The sequence below is a fragment of the Trachypithecus francoisi genome, unplaced genomic scaffold (assembly GCF_009764315.1).
Source record: "Trachypithecus francoisi isolate TF-2019V2 unplaced genomic scaffold, Tfra_2.0 Contig00265, whole genome shotgun sequence".
In the NCBI taxonomy this organism is placed as follows: Eukaryota; Metazoa; Chordata; class Mammalia; order Primates; family Cercopithecidae; genus Trachypithecus; species Trachypithecus francoisi.
Genome location: NW_022680534.1, coordinates 30,717 through 51,791, shown reverse-complemented (window position 1 = coordinate 51,791; position 21,075 = coordinate 30,717). Strand labels below are relative to the sequence as shown.

The following is a 21,075-nucleotide window of genomic DNA, read 5'->3' as shown; positions in this document are numbered from 1 at the left end:
TTATAGATGCTTGATTGAATTGTCTTAGCTTCAAAAAGGAAAAATAAAAGATAAGGAGTAAAAGAAAGAAAGAAGATAACTAAGAACATTTATAGGTAGAATGTCTATTATTTAATCCTAACAGATACAGATAATTCATGTAAACCGTTCCAGTCTTTCTTTCTTTCTTTTTTCCTTTTCTTTTCTTTTCTTTTCTTTCTTTCTTTCTTTCTTTCTTTCTTTCTTTCTTTTCTTTCTTTCTTTCTTTCTTTCTTTCTTTCTTTCTTTCTTTCTTCTTTCTTTTCTTTTCTTCTTTCTTTCTTTTTCTTCTTTCTTTCTTTCTTTCTTTTTCTTTCTTTCTTTCTTAGAAAGAGTTTGCTCTGTTGCCAGGATGGAGTACAATGGCATGATATTGGCTCGCTGCAACCTCTCCCTCCTGGGTTCAAGTGACTCTCCTGCCTCAGCCTTCCAAGTATCTGGGACTACAGGTGGGTGCCACCAAACCCAGCTAATTTTTGTATTTCTAGTAGAGACAGGTTTTCACCATGTTGGCCAGGATGGTCTTGATCTCTTGACTTTGTGATCTGCCCGGCTGGTACTCCCAGAGTGCTGGGATTATAGTCATGAGCCACTGAACCCAGCAATCATCCCAGTCTTTCTACAAACTCATTAACTGACACCAAAGGTGATGCTTGTGAAAAACAAAAAAAGATTTTTCCTTCATCCTTTTCTTTACTTTTTTGACATTAAAATAAGACATTAAGACATCTTTGCTGAAATAAAATAGTCACATAAGTTAAAAAGGTGACCATGAAAATAAGACTTTCTAAAAACTTGTGGAGATCTTCGAGAGGATGTTAAGCTGTAAAGTTATGTTAATCAGGGACTTCCAAGTCAATCCATCTTAAGGTTGGTAGTGTCCTCAATTGACATATACATGACAATTTTCCTCTTATAGTAGACCGGAATTTAACAATCATTATATTTTCATAAATTACCTTTCCACTTTTGCATATACTTGTTTTGTTGTCTTAAGGCATAAATATAATACAATCTAATAAAAATGCTATAGCATGTCAAAAATGAGAAAAAAACTAGAATAAACTGCAGACCAATATCCTTCATGAACCACAGACAAAAGCGTTCTCAACACCACACTGGAAAGCCACACTCATCAACATATAAAAAACAATAACACGCAACAACTAAATAGGACTTATTCCCGTGACAAGAAGAGATTTGTCAGAGGCATGTGAACTAGAGCAACTCCATCTTAAACAGGAGCTAGGAAAAATGAATGTGAAACATACGGAGCTGCATTCCCAGATATTTAAGGCATTCTAAGTTACAGGATAAAAAGGAGGTCTTATAATGGCTACTGATTTGCTTTAATGCGACCCCCCAGAGCAAATGCCAGAGAAAAGGCAAGTAGGCAACGCAAAAAACTTTATTTACAAGCCAATGTGAAGGAGGGAGGGAGGTTCACCGGTCTCTGGCGGTGGAGGCCGACGAAGTCACTCCGGCATTCTCGGGCGAGGATCCTAGGTCGGCACAGGAGCAGGGGCCAAGGAAGCTCGCACCGGTGTTCTCAGGCGAGCTTCCTGGGTCCCGCACAAGAGGAGGGGCTGAGGAAGTTTGCACCGGCATTCTCGGACAAGGTTCCAGGGTCCCGCGGACGAGGAGGGGCCAAGGAAGTTCGCACCACGCGCCCGCCGGGAGCGGCTTTTATGTCCTGGGCCCGGGAGTGGGAGGGCAGTGGGCGGGACATAGGCGGGTCGGGGGCGGGGCGGTAGGCATGGCTAGGCGAGTTCCGGTTTTTCTCTGTCGGAGGTCGGGTTGCGCCTGTGCAGTCGACCCGTATCTTTCCCAGACACGGGAAAGTTGACGGTGAAGTACCCGGAACTGCGCCATCTTGCCTCCGTTTGTCCAAACAGTCCAACCTTTTATTGATAATAGTGATAAGGGGCACCGTGGTCTGTCTGGTACTTCCTGCTGTTAAGGGACGTCATTGAGGTTGGGGTCTACGGTTGGTATTTGGACGTATGGATGAAGAAGCATCTGGTTGAAGGTGACGCGCATGATCTCTTGAACTTTGGCTCGGAGAAATTTGATTAAAACAGGAGCGAGACATAAGACAAAACAGAGGATTAGTATGGGAATTAGGAACGGGAGCATCTGCTGTATTACGGGCAGCAGCCATACCGGTGGTCCAGGGGTGAAGGGGGTATTGTAGGTTTCTAATTCTGCTTTAATCCTGTTTAGGGTTTGGATGTTAGTGTCTACCAGGCCTGACTCATTTACGTAATAGCAGCATTCTTCTCCTAAGAAGAGACATGTTCCTCCTTTTTTGGCAGTAAGTAAATCTAATGCTCACCTATTTTGTGCTGCTACCTGGGCCACTGGGGTAATTTGACACTGCAGAGAGACCAGGCTTTCAGCTGAAGCCTCTATGGCCTCTCGGATTTGAGCTGCTAGAGATTGGGTAGACTGTACCGAGTGGGCAAGTGCCCCAGTTCCAAGCCCTGATGCCACTAAGGAGGCAGCCAGGGAGACTCTGATGACTGCGGAAGGAAGACAGCCCATTTTTGGAGATCATTAGGAGGATGGTTAAATTATATGACGAATTCAGCTACTTCTGCTTTGCTATATAAGGTTAAACTAGGTACTAGGGGCACTGGGACACAAAGGGATTGACCAACGGATGTGTGCTTAAGGACCTTGAAGAGGGTTTTGCTGCACCAGAAATAACCTCCGATGGGAGCCGTGTGGGTCTTAGCGGGTGGCTGGGTATAGTTACATGAGGAGGTGTTTGGGGTAGAGTAGCAGAAAGGAAGGATTGGACTTTCTGGGCTTTGGTATAGTGGGACTTGGAGTAAGAACGGTTTTTGAGAGGTGCCTATGGAGTTAGTTGTAGCCTTGAAAGCAGTAAAGGGACTGCCACTAAAGGGGCTCTTTCAAGGGCCGCACAGAGGAAACAGTGGGAGAGATTTGTTAGGTTGGCTGCCTGTGTTAGGTTTAACCCTTGATGGACTAGTTTTAACCATGAGAAGGGGTCCTTATTGGAGGAGTGTAATTGATCTTGTAAGGCCTGTTCTTGTGCTTGTATGGCTAAGGTTAAATTCTGCAGGGCTTGTATGATTTGAGGAATGGATTTTTGCTGGACAAGTGTTCTTTTTATCAGGAGAGTAGCCATGGGATATGAACTAAGGATTGTGTAGCCTGTGTAGAGTCCACCTTTGACTCCGTCTGCCCATCAGGGGTCCCATGGTTCTTTGATATTTAATTGGTATTGAAGGGGGGTTCGTTGATTCGCAATGGTGAAAAGAGCAGTGGGTTTCGTCTGTCTCAAGGTTGCATAATGGATCTTACAATAAATATAAGGGCATCCTATCTCCTTTGTTTCCAGTAAGTCTTACAATTGTAATGTGTCTGATCATGCAGGAAGCAGAGAGCCTTAGCTCCGGCCGCACTGCAACACGATACGGTGAAATTTATAGTAACATGGGGTTGGCAGCCTGAAGAGGGGCAGTCAGCAGTGTCTTGTAGCTGTGAGTGCTGTTTATTTTTGTGTGACCAAGTTTCAACTATAGAGAATCTCCATATGAAAGTTAGGTTAGTAATAGAGATTGAAATGCAAGAAAAAGGTAGTAATATAAGTATGAAATAGTACTTCATCTTCAGTGTAATCACAGGGTACACCTTGCCACTGACGATGTTCTATAAAGGTAAGCGGGAGAACCACTGTGATGGGCTATTATCTGGAGGCAAGTAGGCATCTGGGGTAAGATATTGGAATTCTGTTATGTTTATATAGAGTATGGCGAGAAATCGGGATAAGTGCAAGGGGTCAGGGAACGTGTGGTGGTTGGGAGAGTTTGGTGAATTTGAGATGGGTAGGGGTAAGTCTAGTAGATGTCCACAGATTGTCTTCTGTGGGGGCCTTTTTTAATTGTGATATATGGACCCAGTGCGTGTGTCCTAGAAGTTTGGCTGCTGTGTATGTGGATAGGAGGACAGTATAGGGGCCTTTCCACCTAGGCTGAAGATCTTTGGCTTGGATATCTTTTAAGTATACTTGGTCTCCTGGGCTGAGAGAGAGATGTGGGCTATAGGTGTCTGTTGGAGAGGGGTGTGCTAGTTCTGCATGTTGTCTCAGGAGTTGTCTCAAGAGGGTGAGGTATGGGAGATAAGTTGCCAGTGGGGAAGAAAGGGCGGGCAACTGCTGGATGGTGAGGGGCCGGCTGTAAACTAATTCAAACGGACTGAGGCCTGTTGGACTCCGTGGGGCTGCTCGCAGCCGGGTTAGGGCCAGGGGAAGGAGAGTTACCCACGATTATTGAGTCTCGAAGGAGAGTTTGGTGAGTTGCTGCTTAATGAGCCCGTTGGCCTTCTCTACTTTACCAGAAGACTGAAGTCTATAAGGGATGTGGAGTCTCCAGGTGATGTGTAGGAGGGCTGCCACCTGTTGGACTACCTTGGAGATGAATGCTGGGCCATTGTCAGACTGAAGAGTGAGTGGGAGGTCAGACCTAGGAATAATGTGTTCAGTGAGTATGGAGGCAACTATATTGGCGGTTTCTCCTGTAGTAGGATAGGCTTCTATCCATCCTGAAAAAGTATCAATGAGGGTTAAGAGATATTTGAATTTTTTATGCCTTGGCATGTGGGTAAAGTCAATTTGCCAATCTTCGCCTGGTTGGTGCCCTCTGAGCTGATGGCTTGGATGGGGGTTGCACAATCCGCCTTGAGGGTTTGACTTGAGACATGTGGAACACTGTTGGTTGATTATAATTAGGTGTTTCATGAGTGTGGGGCAGTGAATGAGGGGGCTTAGGAGGTTATATAAAGCTTTGGGTCCTATGTGTAGGGAATTATGTATGTCTTTTAGAATGGTGTGGAGTTGATTTCAGGAATAACTAATTTATTATTGAGGTAAATCCAATTGTCTGCAGCTAGTTTGGCTGTTGAATCTTGTAATTGTTTGTCTTTTCCTCTTGGGTATAAGTAGGGGTATATTGAGGAGAGAGAAATGAAATAGAGGGAAGCGTGGGAGTGGAGAATCCGGCTACCGACTTGGCAGTAGTGTCGGCAAAGTTATTGCCAGCCGCCACCGAGTTAGATGGAGTCTGATGACCTTTACAGTGTATGACGGCTGCTCTGGAAGGTGCTGATAAAGCGTCTAGCAGTTTGAGTATCTGTCTTTTGTTGACTATAGGGATACCACTGGTGGTTAGGAACCCTCTCTCTTTCCAGATGACAGAGTGGGTGTGTGCAATCAAGAAGGCATACTTGGAGTCTGTGTATATGTTTACCGTTTTTCCTCTGGATAGGAGGAGAGCCCTAGTTAGTGCGATAAGTTCTGCCTGCTGTGATGTTGTTCCTTGTGGTAAAGGCTTAGCTTCTAGGACAGCAGGAGATGTAACTACCGCGTATCCTGCCTGTCTGTTTCCTAGAGAATTTATAAAAGAACTGCCATCTACAAATAGGGTTAACTGTGAGCCTTCCAATGGCTGGTCATGTAAATGTAAGTGACTAGGTGGTTGGGCTTCTAAAAGTTCTGGACAGGAGTGTTCAGTACTAGATTGCTTGAGAGGGTCAGGAAGTAGGGTTGCTGGATTCAGAGAGGAACAGACTCCTAGGGCAATGGTGGAGTCCTCTATGAATAGGAGGTGAAAGAGTTGGAGTCTGGATGGGGTTAGATGGCTAATACTTCTGTGGGCAATAAGATCTTGAAGGCAGTGAGTAGAGAAGACTGTTAGGTTACCAACCCTAATGAGTTTCTTTGCTTCTTGGGTTAGACAGGCTGCTGCTGCTAGGGCCTGAAGACAGCGCTGCCACCATTGTACGGTGGGGTCTAATTGTTTAGATAGATATGCCATGGGGCGGTAGGTGGCACCTATAGATTGGGCTAAAAGACCCACTGCAACTTTTTGTCTTTCATCTGTGAAAAGCTGGAAGGGGCATTCGAAGTCTGGGAGTGAGAGAGTAGGATGTGAGAGAAGGCAGTTTTTCAGGTGAGTGAAATGTTTATAGATTAACTTTGGGTTAGACAAAGGTCCTTGGGGAGTCTCCTTGACAGCTGCATATAGAGGCTTAGCCAAGATTCCGAAATTAGGAATCCAGTGTCTGAAAAATCCTACTAGGCCTAGGAAGGATTGAATTTCCTTAGCGTCTTGAGGAGGAGAAAGATTTTGTATTAGAGTTAAGCGGTCTGTAGTAAGTAAGCGCGTCATAGGAGTGACCTCAATACCTAAAGATATGACACATTGTTGTGCGAGTTGAGCTTTGTGTTTGGATATTCGGTAACCTTTGGATCCTAGATGATTAAGGAGGATCGCAGTGTCTAAAAGAGAGTCCTGTTCTGTGAGACTACAGAGTAAAAGGTCATCTACATATTGGAGAATTTTACTACTGGTAAGAGGACAGGAGGCTAAGTCTTTTGCTAGGGCCTGCCCAAAGAAATAGGGGCTGTCTCGGAACCCTTGGGGAAGCACTGTCCATGTCAGTTGGGTGGAGGTATGGGTGTCTGGGTCTTCCCATGTAAAAGCAAAAAGAAACTGACAATCTGGGTGCAGGGGAATAGTGAAAAATGCATCTTTTAGATCCAGTACAGTAAAGTGTGTTGTATTAGGTGGAATGAGAGAAAGAAGGGTATAGGTGTTGGGAACTACCAGATGGGTGGGACAAACAGCTTCGTTGATAAGACGAAGATCCTGCACTAACCAAAAAGTTCCATCTGCCTTCTTTGCAGGTAGGATTGGGGTGTTACAGGGAGAATGAATGGGGATGAGGATGTGTTGGCTGAATAACCTAGTAATGATTGGTTTTAGTCCTCGTAAGTGCTGTGGAGAGAGAAAGAACTGTGGACGGGTTGGAAACTGAGATGGTTTCTTAAGTTTTATAAGTATTGGTGGATGATGTTCCGCCACGACAGGAGTGGAGGTGTCCCACACTTGGGGGTCGATAGGAATGGGGAAATTGGGGAAAGGGTTAGTAGGATTGTTGGAGTCATTTGAGGTAGTCAATACTACAAGCAGATGGCGGGTAGGGTGGGGGCGGTAGTAGGGATGGAGATACAGGCTTTCAGTTGACTTAAGACATCTTGGCCCAGGAGGGGAGTGGGGCATGAGGGGATAATGAGGAACGAGTGTGCAAAATAGTTGCTGGCCAGGCAGCAATTAAGGGGTGGGGTTTATCGAGGGCTGGACGGGGAGCCATTGACTCCTACAACAGAAATATTGGAGGGAAGTCTAGGCCCTTCGAAAGATGGCAAAACAGAGTAGTTAGCCTCGCTGTCGATTAAAAAATTAATTGTCTTACCCACTACCAAGAGAGTTACCCGCGGCTCGGCGAGGGTGATGAGGGTCCCCGAGTCCCGGCACCTTCAGTCGTCCTCCAGATGTAAGAGCTGGAAGGAGCTCCCAGGGTCCTGAGAAGGGACATCACGTTGAGGCGCCATGCCCGTTTTCAGGGTGGGGCAGTCAGACTTCCAGTGTCCTTCTTCATGGCATGCTGGACAAGGAGTTGTTGGCAGACGAGGGTTAGGACACTTTTTAGCCCAGTGTCCAGCTGCTCCGCACTTGTAGCATGGCCGCACCTGTTCAGATGGTTGGGGACTCTGGGGACATCTATTAGCCCATTGCCCTGGGTTACCGCATTTATAGCAAGCCCCTTTTATTGTCTTTGAGCCTCCAGGCGTTTTGCTCTCCAGTTTTCGGTTACGGCTAGGCTGCAAAGCAGCAACTAAGGCTTGAGTCTGGAGCTGTACCTTCTGCTTTAGGCGGGCCTGTCGTTGGGCCTCTGCCGTTTCCTCCCTTGAATTATAGACCTTGAAGGCCGACTTGACTAGGTCTTGAATAGGAGTTTGAGGTCCATCCTCTGCCTTTTGGAGTTTTTTCCGAATATCCGAGGCCGATTGTGAAATAAAATATGATGCTAGAATAGTGGCCCCGGCTGGGGAAGCTGGGTCTAACCTTGCGTATTGAATTAAAGCCTCAGTTAGTCTGTTTAAAAATGTGGCTGGGTTTTCATCTGAACCTTGAATAATTTCTTTTAGTTTATTGAAATTTACTACCTTATTTGAGGCCACCTGCATACCAGCCGGAAGACATTGAGTCATCATATCTCATCTTCGGCGGCCTGGCTGGCCTACTTGATAGGTCCAGTCTGGGTCTATAAAGGGGACTGCTTGTTCCCCTAGTGGGAACGCAGGGTCTGTTAAGTGTAATTGGTTGGCATGCTGCCTGGCGGCCACTAGGATGCGCTCTCGCTCCTCAGGGTTTAGAGTAGAGGTAAGAATAACCTGGGGATCATGCCAGGTTAAATCGTAGGCCTGGCAAAGGTATCTAAATTCTTTGGTATAAATTGTAGGGTTGGCAGAAAAATCTCCTAGGCGTCTTTCAATCTTTGAAAGATCTGCTAATGAAAAGGGAACATGAACTCCAACTACGCCCTCTGCTCCGGCCACCTCACACAAGGGTGCTAATACCACAGGGGGGTTGGATAGGGTGGGAGTAAGAGCAGGGGCAGTTAGGCAATCTTTAGAGCGGTTATGGGCAGAGATAGGCGAACTAAGATGACCAGGCGGAAGTGCTGAGGGGTCGGAGGGAAGTGTAGCCTCAACAATGGTGGCGGGGGGCTGAGGAGGGAGGCGGAACAACCGTGAGAGTGGGAGGGGGAGGTGGAGCCAAAAGAGGAGGTGGGGCTGAAGTGGGAGGGTGAGGTGGGGTATACGGCGGGAGTGGAAGGGAGGGAGGGGAAGTAAGGTCTTCGGGCAACTCAGACAGGAAAGATGACTCCTCTTTTTCAGACTTTGTTAGGCCTGCGTCCCTAGCCAACATGACTTGAGCCAAGGAACACCGGCCACACAGGTCCGTACGAGAATGCAAGGCCCAAAATCCTTGTATATAATTAATTTCGGACCACTTGCCTAAGCGTTGACAAAAAGTACTGAGGTCGGTTAAAATGTTACGGTCTAGAGTGCCCTCAGGCGGCCATTGAGACTGATTGTCTAATTTATATTGTGGCCACGCCACAGTGGAGAGGAACACCAGTCGCTTTTGCCCGAGATCTTGTTCTAATTGCAAAGTTTTGAGGTTTTTTAGAAGACACTCTAAAGGGGAGTCTCTAGGTATTTTTGATTGGGGGTTTCCCATTGCCTTCCTCTCGCCAATAGGCGGAAACGGAAACCGAACTCTACCTGGCTACAAAGCGTCCTTTGGAACCACCAGAGACCAGTGAGAGGCTCCTGGAGCCGGAAAGGAGATTACCTCCAGGCGGACGTCTCCGTCCTGGATGGGTCTCCCACGGAACGGAATGGAGTTCCTTTGGGCAGACGTCTCTGCCTTTGGGAACTTCCCTGGGTCACCTGGTGACCGGAAAAAAAAGCCTTGGGCCTGCACAGGAACCTGGCCAAGGGATATGAGAGGGAGGCAGAAGGTACTCACCCGTAGGAGACTTGGAGGTGGGGAAAGTGATGTCCAGGTCCTGGTCCGCCTGGGGCATGGAAGGAGGAGGCTCCTCGGACCTTGGGGGGCCTGAGGAGGGGTCTCCTCCTGGTTTCGGCACCAGCTGATTTGCTTTAATGCGACCCCCAGAGCAAATGCCAGAGAAAAGGCAAGTAGGCAAGGCCAAAAAACTTTATCCACAAGCCAATGTGAAGGAGGGAGCGAGGTTCACCGGTCTCTGGCGGTGGAGGCCGACGAAGTCACTCTGGCGTTCTCGGGCGAGGATCCTAGGTCTGCACAGGAGCAGGGGCCAAGGAAGTTCGCACCGGCATTCTCGGGCAAGGTTCCTGGGTCCCGTGCCGGAGGAGGGGCAGAAGAACTTCACGCCGGCGTTCTCGGACGAGGTTCCTGGGTCCCGCGGACAAGGAGGGGCCAAGGAAGTTCACACCGAGCGCCCACCGGGAGCGGCTTTTATGTCCTGGGCCCGGGAGTGGGAGGGCAGCGGGCGGGATATGGGCGGGTCAGGGGCAGGGCGGTAGGCGTGGCTAGGCGGGTTCCGGTTTTTCTCCGTCAGAGGTGGGGTTGCGCCTGCATAGTCGACCCGTGTCTTTCCCGGGTGCAGGAAAGTTGACGGTGAAGTACCCGGAACTGCGCCATCTTGCCTCCGTTTGTCCAAACAGCTACCCTTAGAGAATATATGACAAATATGTTCTAAAATGTGTGTAATGAAAACTATGGGTCATAATGAACTTGACAATAAAACAGGTTGCGGCAAAGGAACCAGCTGAAATGCATGAAAACCAAAATGGCCACAAGAGTGACCTCTGGTCATCCTCACTGCTGCATTCCCACCAGTGCCATGACAGTTTACAAATGCCATGGCCACATCAGGAAGTTACCCTCTATGGGCTAAAAACGGGAGGCATGAATAACCCACTCTTTGTTTAGCATACCATCAAGAAATAACCCTCAACTGGGCAACCAGCAGCCTTCGGGCTGCTCTGTCTATGGAGTAGCCATTCTTTCATTCCTTTACTTTCTTAATACACTTGCTTTCCTTCACGCTGAGGACTTGCCTTGAATTCGTTCTTGCACAAGATCCAACAACCCTCTCTTGGGGTCTGGATCAGGTTCACTTTCCTATAACGGATTCTACATATAAAAATCAGTGAAATATATCACATTAGCAGAATAATGAACAAAAATCACAGGATCATCTCAATAGGCAGAAAAAAATCATTTTGCAAAATCCAAGACATCTCACAATAAAAACAATCAACAAACCATACTCTCTCAGATTAGCAAAGAACATCAATTAAGAAAAAAGAAGTTAGTACAATATTTCATGACAAAAATGAGGACTAAGCTCTCATTTTGTAATCTTGCCCAAATTCACATATAAGGGGTCTGGGTACTAATGCCCTACAAACCATAAATTCTCATCAGATGGGTTTTAATTAACCCTATATATCGTGACTTACTTTCCAGTCTGACTCAGGCATAACAAAACAAAATAAAGAAGAGAGCAATAATATTTTACCCCAAAACATTTTACCTGCATATTTTGAAATGGCCCTACAAGGCTGTCCTGCGGGGGGAAAATTTGGATCTGTACCGAATCTTTGTTAACTTCCCTAGATCTCTTACTTCTGGATCCTCCAAATCCTGAAGAGATTAACTGAAACTCTAGCGCTTTTGAAAGGTGTGAATAGAATGCATTTGTCATATATACTCTAAGGGCAGCCGTTATAAGACTTCACAAGAATCTTGGTCTCCACTCTATTTTATCTTAACCTATTTCCTTTCTATCATCCCAGCTGTTTAGACTAACTCACCCAGTTGTCAAACAGAAAATGTTTACATTTACATACAGCCTAGAATCCACCCAACCACCCCACTACTTTGAGCTGTCAAGCCTTTCTGGAACATACCAATGTATTTCTTAATTTATCTGATTGATGTCTCATGCCTCCTTAAAATGTATAAAACCAAGCTGTACACTGACCACACTGGGCACATGTACTCAGGACTTCCTGGGAACTGTATCGTAGCCCATGGTCACTCATATCTAGCTCAGAATAAATCCCTTCAAAATATCTTATGGAGTTTAACTCTTTTCATCAACCAAAGACTGAAAACTTTCTCCCTTATATCAGAAAGAAGTGAAACATGTAAACTAATTTGCAATATGGTACTGGAGGTTCTAAGCAAAATAATTAGTTGTTGGGTTACCGGGGAAGAAGTAAAAGGCAAACAGATTTTTAAAAGGAGGTGTGAAACTACCTCTATTCAAGATAACATAATTTGTGTCTAGAGAATCTGAAGGAATCCACACAAAAAACATTAAAGCTAGCAAATAGTTTCAGCATAGTTTCAGTATGCAACATCTGTATGCAAAAACAAATTGTGTTTCTACATACTAGCAATGAACAATTGAGAATGATGCTTTAAAAAAACCTTATTTATAATAATCTAACAAAGAAAATAGTTAGAAATAACTTTAACAAATAAATGCAAGACCCATACATTTAAAACTAGCAAACATCAGCAAAAGAAGCTAAAGACCTAAGTAAATGGAAATATATCACAGGACCATGGGTTGGAAAACTTAATATTGTTAAGATGACAATACTCCCCAAACTTATCTACAGATTCAATTCATTCCATATCAAAATCCATTGCCTTTTATTGTTGTTATTATCATTAATAATATTTGGCAGAAACAAACAACTGATCTTTTTGGAAATACAAAGGACTCCACATGGCCAAACAATTTTGCAAAAATAATAATATCAACTTAATTAATTTGTTAGTTCATACTTTCTACTTAAAAACTTACTACAAAACATTATTCATCAAACTGTCTGGTAATAAGGATTAATACATAGATCAATGGGACAGATATGACACTCCAAAATACACACTCATATTTACTGTCAGTTGATTTTCAGCAAGTCTTCCAGGACCATTCAAAAATGAAATGGAAACCAAAATCACAATGACATTTTATTCATTCACAATAGGAGCTATGATTAAAAAGATAGCAGGAGTGGAGAAGGATGTGGAAAATAAGAACCGCTACTTATTGCTGGTGGGAAGTAAGGGTAAGAAAGTACAGCTACTTCCATAAACAGCCCGAGAGTTTCTCAAATGTCAGTCTGACAGTCTGGCAATTCCTCACTTGAGGTCAGGAGTTGGAAACCGGTCTGGCCAACCTGAAAAACCCTATCTCTAATGAAAATATAAAAATTAGTTGGGCATGGTCGCAGGCACCTATAATTCCAGCTACTTGGAAGGCTAAGACAGGAGAATCTCTTGAGCTTTGTAGGCAGATGTTGCAGTGAGTCAAGATTGTGCCAATGCGCTCCAGCCTGGGTGAAAAAGAATGATACTTCATCTCAAAAAAAAAAAAAAAAGAAAAGAAAAGAGAGTCAATTAGGCAATACTTTCTAATTTAGCTCATGTGAAAAACCTTTATAACAGCTGACATCGGATGTGGTAATAATTTAAGTTTCCCTTTATGTATTTTTATTTTTTAATTTATATGTTTATATAATTCATATGTAAGCATATATTTCCATTTTATAATGCAGATCACATTTTTTGATGGAATATAGTTAAGGTTGTTTTTGTTTTTTGTTTTTTTTAGACAGAGTTTTGCTCGGTTGCCCAGGCTGCAGTGCAACCTCTACCTCCTGGTTTCGAAAGATTCTCCAGTTTTCAGCCTCTCAAGTAGCTGAGATTACAGGCATACACCACCATGCCCAGCTTTTTTTTTTTTTTTAATTTAGCAGAGACAGTGTTTCACCATGTTGATCAGACTGAACACTACTCCTGACTTGAAGTGATCCACCCGCCTTGGCCTCTGAAAGAGCTGGGATTACAGGTGTAAGTCACCACGCCCAGCATACAGCTAAGTTTTAAATCAATAACAAAACAGTTCACAGGGGCGGAGCAAGATAACCGAATAGGAACAGCTCCAGTCTCCAACTCCCAGCGCGAGTGACACAGAAGACTGGTGATTTCTGCATTTTCAACTGAGGTACTGGGGTCATCTCACTAGAGAGTACCGGACAATCGGTACTGGTCAGCTGCTGGAGCCTGACCAGCGAGAGCTGAAGCAGGGCAAGGCATCGCCTCACCTGGAAGCGCAAGGGGGAAGGGAATCCGTTTTCCTAGCCAGGGGAACTGAGACACACAACACCTGGAAAATCGGGTAACTCCCACCCCAATACTGCGCTTTAAGCAAACAGGCACACCAGGAGAATATATCCCACACCTGGCTGGGAGGGTCCCACACCCACGGAGCCTCCCTCACTGCTAACAGAGCAGTCTGCGGCGATCTATCCGCAAGGCAGCAGCGAGGCTGGGGGAGGGGCGCCCGCCATTGCTGAGGCTTAAGTAGGTAAACAAAGCCGCTGGGAAACTCGAACTGGGTGGAGCTCACAGCAGCTCAAGGAAGCCTGCCTCTCTCGGTAGACTCCACCTCTGGGGACAGCCCACAGCTGAAGACCAATAGGGGAAGCAGCAGGGGCCGGTGCAGACGCGAACGACTCTGTCTGACAGCTTTGGGGAGAGCCGTGGATCTCCCAACGCAGAGGTTGAGATCTGAGAACGGACAGACTGCCTGCTCAGGTGGGTCCCTGACCCCTGAGTAGCCTAGCTGGGAGACATCCCCCACTAGGGGCCGTCTGACACCCCACACCTCACAGGGTGGAGTACACCCCTGAGAGGAAGCTTCCAAAGGAAGAATCAGACAGGTACACTCGCTGTTCAGCAATATTCTATCGTCGGCAACCTCTGCTGCTGATACCCAGGCATACAGGGTCTGGAGTGGACCTCAAGCAATCTCCAACAGACCAACAGACAGTCCTTTTGACTGTCAGAAGGAAAACTATCAAACAGGAAGGACACCTACACCAAAACCCCATCAGTACGTCACCATCATCAAAGACCAGAGACAGCTAAAACCACAAAGATGGGGAAGAAGCAGGGCAGAAAAGTTAGAAATTCAAAAAATAAGAGCGCATCTCCCCCTGCAAAGGAGCACAGCCCATCACCAGCAACGGATCAAAGCTGGTCAGAGAATGACTTTGACGAGATGAGAGAAGAAGGCTTCAGTCCATCAAACCTCTCAGAGCTAAAGGAGGAATTACGTACCCAGCGCAAAGAAACTAAAAATCTTGAAAAAAGAGTGGAAGAATTGACAGCTAGACTAATTAATGCAGAGAAGATCATAAAGGAAATGACAGAGATGAAAACCATGACACGAGAAATACGTGACAAATGCACAAGCTTCAGTAACCGACTCGATCAACTGGAAGAAAGAGTATCAGCGATTGAGGACCAAATGAATGAAATGAAGCGAGAAGGGAAACCAAAAGAAAAAAGAAGAAAAAGAAATGAACAAAGCCTGCAAGAAGTATGGGATTATGTAAAAAGACCAAATCTACGTCTGATTGGGGTGCCTGAAAGTGAGGGGGAAAATGGAACCAAGTTGGAAAGCACTCTTCAGGATATCATCCAGGAGAACTTCCCCAACCTAGTAGGGCAGGCCAACATTCAAATTCAGGAAATACAGAGAACGCCACAAAGATACTCCTCCAGAAGTGCAACTCCAAGACACATAATTGCCAGATTCATTTCAAAGTTGAAATGAAGGAAAAAATCTTCAGGGCAGCCAGAGAGAAAGGTCGGGTTACCCACAAAGGGAAGCCCATCAGACAAACAGCAGATCTCTCGGCAGAAACTCTACAAGCTAGAAGAGAATGGGGGCCAATATTCAACGTTCTTAAAGAAAAGAATTTTCAACCCAGAATTTCCTATCCAGCCAAACTAAGTTTCATCAGTGAAGGAGAAATAAAATCCTTTACAGATAAGCAAATGCTTAGAGATTTTGTCACCACCAGGCCTGCCTTACAAGAGACCCTGAAGGAAGACCTAAACATGGAAAGGAACAACCGGTACCAGCCATTGCAAAAACATGCCAAAATGTAAAGACCATCGAGGCTAGGAAGAAACTGCATCAACTAACGAGCAAAATAACCAGTTAATATCACAATGACAGGATCAATTTCACACATAACAATATTAACCTTAAATGTAAATGACTAAATGCTCCAATTAAAAGACACAGACTGGCAAACTGGATAAAGAGTCAAGACCCATCAGTCTGCAGTATTCAGGAGACACATCTCACATGCAGAGACATACATAGGCTCAAAATAAAGGGATGGAGGAAGATCTACCAAGCAAATGGAGAACAAAAAAAAGCAGGGGTTGCAATCCTAGTCTCTGATAAAACAGACTTCAAAGCATCAAAGATCAAAAGAGACAAAGAAGGCCATTACATAATGGTAAAGGGATCAATTCAACAGGAAGAGCTAACTCTCCTAAATATATATGCACCCAATACAGGAGCACCCAGATTCATAAAGCAAGTCCTTAGAGACCTACAAAGAGACTTAGACTCCCATACAATAATAATGGGAGACTTCAACATTCCACTGTCAACATTAGACAGATCAACCAGACAGAAAGTTAACAAGGATATCCAGGAATTGAACCCATCTCTGCACAAGCGGACCTAATAGACATCTATAGAACTCTCCACGCCAAATCAACAGAATATACATTCTTCTCAGCACCACATCGCACTTATTCCAAAATTGACCACATAATTGGAAGTAAAGCACTCCTCAGCAAATGTCAAGGACAGAAATTATAACAAACAGTCTCTCAGACCACAGTGCAATCAAACTAGAACTCAGGACTAAGAAATTCAATCAAAACCGCTCAACTACATGGAAACTGAACAACCTGCTCCTGAATGACTACTGGGTACATAAGGAAATGAAAGCAGAAATCAAGATGTTCTTGGAAACCAATGAGAACAAAGATACAACATACCAGAATCTCTGGGACACATTTAAAGCAGTGTGTAGAGGGAAATTTATAGCACTAAATGCCCACAAGAGAAAGCTGGAAAGATCTAACATTGACACTCTAACATCACAATTAAAAGAACTAGAGAGGCAAGAGCAAACACATTCAAAAGCTAGCAGAAGGCAAGGAATAACTAAGATCAGAGCAGAACTGAAGGAGATAGAGACACAAAAAACCCTCCAAAAAATCAATGAATCCAGGAGTTGGTTTTTTGAAAAGATCAACAAAATTGACAGACCGCTAGCAAGACTAATAAAGAAGAAAAGAGAGAGGAATCAAATAGATGCAATGAAAAATGATAAAGGGGATATCACCACTGACCCCACAGAAATACAAACAACCATCAGAGAATACTATAAACGCCTCTACGCAAATCAACTAGAAAATCTGGAAGAAATGGATAATTTCCTGGACACTTACATTCTCCCAAGACTAAACCAGGAAGAAGTTGAATCCCTGAATAGACCAATAGCAGACTCTGAAATTGAGGCAACAATTAATAGCCTACCCACCAAAAAAAGTCCAGGACCAGATGGATTCACAGCTGAATTCTACCAGAGGTACAAGGAGGAGCTGGTACCAGTCCTTCTGAAACTATTCCAATCAATAGAAAAAGAGGGAATCCTCCCTAACTCATTTTATGAGGCCAACATCATCCTGATACCAAAGCCTGGCAGAGACAACAAAAAAAGAGAATTTTAGACCAATATCCCTGATGAACATCGATGCAAAAATCCTCAATAAAATACTGGCAAACCGGATTCAGCAGCACATCAAAAAGCTTATCCACCATGATCAAGTGGGCTTCATCCCTGGGATGCAAGGCTGGTTCAACATTCACAAATCAATAAATGTAATCCAGCATATAAACAGAACCAAAGACAAGAACCACATGATTATCTCAAGAGATGCAGAAAAGGCTTTTGACAAAATTCAACAGCCCTTCATGCTAAAAACGCTCAATCAATTCGGTATTGATGGAACGTACCTCAAAATAATAAGAGCTCTTTATGACAAACCCACAGCTAATATCATACTGAATGGGCCAAAACTGGAAAAATTCCCCTTGAAAACTGGCACAAGACAGGGATGCCCTCTCTCACCACTCCTATTCAACATAGTGTTGGAATTTCTGGCTAGGGCAATCAGGCAAGAGAAAGAAATCAAGGATATCCAGTTAGGAAAAGAAGAAGTCAAATTGTCCCTGTTTGCAGATGACATGATTGTATATTTAGAAAACCCCATCGTCTCAGCCCAAAATCTCCTTAAGCTGATATGCAACTTCAGCAAAGTCTCAGGATACAAAATTAATGTGCAAAAATCACAAGCATTCTTATACACCAGTAACAGACAAGCAGAGAGCCAAATCAGGAATGAACTTCCATTCACGATTGCTTCAAAGAGAATAAAATACCTAGGAATCCAACTTACAAAGGGATGTAAAGGACCTCTTCAAGGAGAACTACAAACCACTGCTCAGTGAAATCAAAGAGGACACAAACAAATGGAAGAACATACCATGCTCATGGATAGGAAGAATCAATATCGTGAAAATGGCCATACTGCCCAAGGTTATTTATAGATTCAATGCCATTCCCATCAAGCTACCAATGATAGGACCACACATCTACAGCCATCTGATCTTTGACAAACCTGAGAGAAACAAGAAATGGGGAAAGGATTTCCTATTCAATAAATGGTGCTGGGAAAATTGGCTAGCCATAAGTAGAAAGCTGAAACTGGATCCTTTCCTTACCCCTTATACGAAGATTAATTCAAGATGGATTAGAGACTTAAATGTTAGACCTAATACCATAAAAACCTAGAAGAAAATCTAGGTGGTACCATTCAGGACATAGGCATGGGCAAGGACTTCATGTCTAAAACACCAAAAGCAACGGCAGCAAAAGCCAAAATTGACAAATGGGATCTAATTAAACTACAGAGCTTCTGCACAGCAAAAGAAACTACCACCAGAGTGAACAGGCAAGCTACAGAATGGGAGAAAATTTTTGCAATCTACTCATCTGACAAAGGGCTAATATCCAGAATCTACAAAGAACTCACACAAATATACAAGAAAAAAACAAACAACCCCGTCGAACAGTGGGGAAAGGATATGAACAGACATTTCTCAAAAGAAGACATTCATACAGCCAACAGACACATGAAAAAATGCTCATCATCACTTGCCATCAGAGAAATGTAAATCAAAACCACAATGAGATACCATCTCACATCAGTTAGAATGGCAATCATTCAAAAGTCAGGAAACAACAGGTGTTGGAGAGGATGTGGAGAAATAGGAACACTTTTACACTGTTGGTGGGATTGTAAACTAGTTCAACCATTATGGAAAACAGTATGGCGATTCCTCAAGGATCTAGAACTAGATGTACCATATGACCCAGCCATCCCACTACTGGGTATATACCCAAAGGATTATAAATTACTCTACTACCAAGACACATGCACACGTATGCTTATTGCGGCACTATTCACAATAGCAAAGACTTGGAATCAACCCAAATGTCCATCTGTGACAGACTGGATTAAGAAAATGTGGCACATATACACCATGGAATACTAAGCAACCATAAAAAAGGATGAGTTTGCGATCTTTGTAGGGACACGGATGCAGCTGGAAACCATCATTCTTAGCAAACTATCACAAGAAGAGAAAACCAAACACCACATGTTCTCACTCATAGGTGGGAACTGAACAATGAGATCACTCGGACTCGGGAAGGGGAACATCACACACTGGGGCCTATCATGGGGAGGGGGGAGGAGGGAGGGATTGCATTGGGGAGGTATACACGATATAAATGATGAATTGATGGGTGCTGACGAGTTGATGCGTGCAGCACACTAACATGTATACATATGTATACATATACAACATGTATACATACGTACATATACAACATGTATACATATGTAACAAACCTGCACATTATGCACATGTACCCTAGAACTTAAAGTATAATAAAATAAAAAATAAATAAAAAATAAAAAAAAACAGTTCACAATAATAAAAAGTAAAATGAAAATATACTTTACATAGCATTAACCTAAAAGGTAAATCCATGATGCAAGAATCCTAAAAGATATGAAAACTTCAGTAAAGGAAACACACCAAAAAAAGAGAAACACTTAAGAGACATCAATCTTAAATAATTATTAATTCCTATATAGTCCATAAACATGAAGACGTGTTCTTTCATAGCACGTTAGTATTTCCTACAGTTAATGTATAAGTTTAATTTGATAACATAAAAGTTATCAACACCTAGCTCTGAAATTCGCACAGAAAAATAAACTTGAGTTTACCTAAAACACTCAGAGAAAAGCAAGTTTTAAAAGAAAGAATTTACCTGTCAGATTTTATGTTTATTCATATACAGTAACTAACAGTTTAGAACTATAAGACAGATTAACATAACAAAATTTACAGTACTCATGCAAATCAGTGTAGTAACAGAATGAAGTGATATGGAAATGAATTGCTAAGCTACATTTTGATATTCCAAGTCACAGTGACAAATTTCAGGATATCTGGAGGATCTACCACTGAAAAGTTACATTTGCTTGAGTTGACAAATAAAATTTATGAGATTATTTTCAAGCCTTTCTCTCTTCTCACTCACTCTACTCTCATTCCTTAATATAAGGTTATATTTCTAGTCCTCATGACTATTTAAAATGCCCATTAGGCTGAATAAGAAAAATACTAACAACTGGAATACAACACACGCATAAAAAGAATAGAAGAAATGACTGACTTATTCACATTTGCATTTTTAAAAAACCATCATTACATTATAATTGATGACAATTAAATAGGAACAGTTTCAAAAGTGTGAAAACTAAATAAAACTAAACATGGAACTATTTCCATTTGAGAAATGATAATTATGGCATCTTTAATTATGTTAGCCATCTATTTATATTCAATTTACTTGTTGGAAGCAGTGAATGAGAAATATTTGTGTCTCTTACCTCACAATGGGTCCTAAAAGAAGAATGTGCCAAAAAAGTAATGCAGCCTTATTTCTCCTCAAGTCTTTGTTGAAAAACATCAGGGTAATTTGATCCAAAGTTACCCCCACAATAATAAAGATGATGGTAAATGACATCCAGAATCTGTCATTACCTTTTCGATAACTTTCAAACATATATAAAGCAGAGGCAACCTCACCACAGTAGAGAACAGTTGAGAAGAGAATGCTAAAAGGAAAGCTTATATGAGGTCTCTGGCCAAGGACTATTTCTTCTTCCAAAGAAGAAACTCCTCCTGTGCTTTCTTCATCTGTCTCTTCAAGCACTGGGTCCATTCTCAGCGTGCTGCTAATTCAAAGTTGTCTTGTCAGTGAATCCGGTATAGTTCGGTATCAAATTTAAACAGAAGAAAACAAGATTCTCTATAATTCACTATTCATAGAAAACATTAACAGGTAAATATGGATCACTAATCACAATAGAAAAACTGATGTCTGGTTTAGGGAATATTGAACTACAATGTCTAACTTGACATACTATTTCTTCAGAAAACATTGTTTTAAAGAAGTAGGCAATCAAACTTCCATGAGAAATCAACTGCCTCTTAACACTGAGATGACAGTCCTATCTCCGAGATATGCCAGAAAAATTACTGACATATTGTGAACGTCAATTAGTCACTATGTGTGGGAAGCAATATAAA

At 43.2% G+C, this 21,075-nt stretch overlaps 1 protein-coding gene across 1 annotated transcript in view; it reads right to left on the bottom strand.

Moving 5' to 3' along the window:
• The window catches only part of XKR3 (XK related 3), a 46,111-nt gene extending 25,313 nt beyond the window's left edge, over positions 1-20,798 (bottom strand). Inside the window, exon 1 of the mRNA XM_033210037.1 lies at positions 20,373-20,798. Coding sequence (XP_033065928.1) covers positions 20,373-20,707 — 335 coding nt within the window. The 5' untranslated portion in view covers positions 20,708-20,798. The remainder of the gene's footprint in view (positions 1-20,372) is intronic.
• Positions 20,799-21,075: the final 277 nt, after the last annotated feature.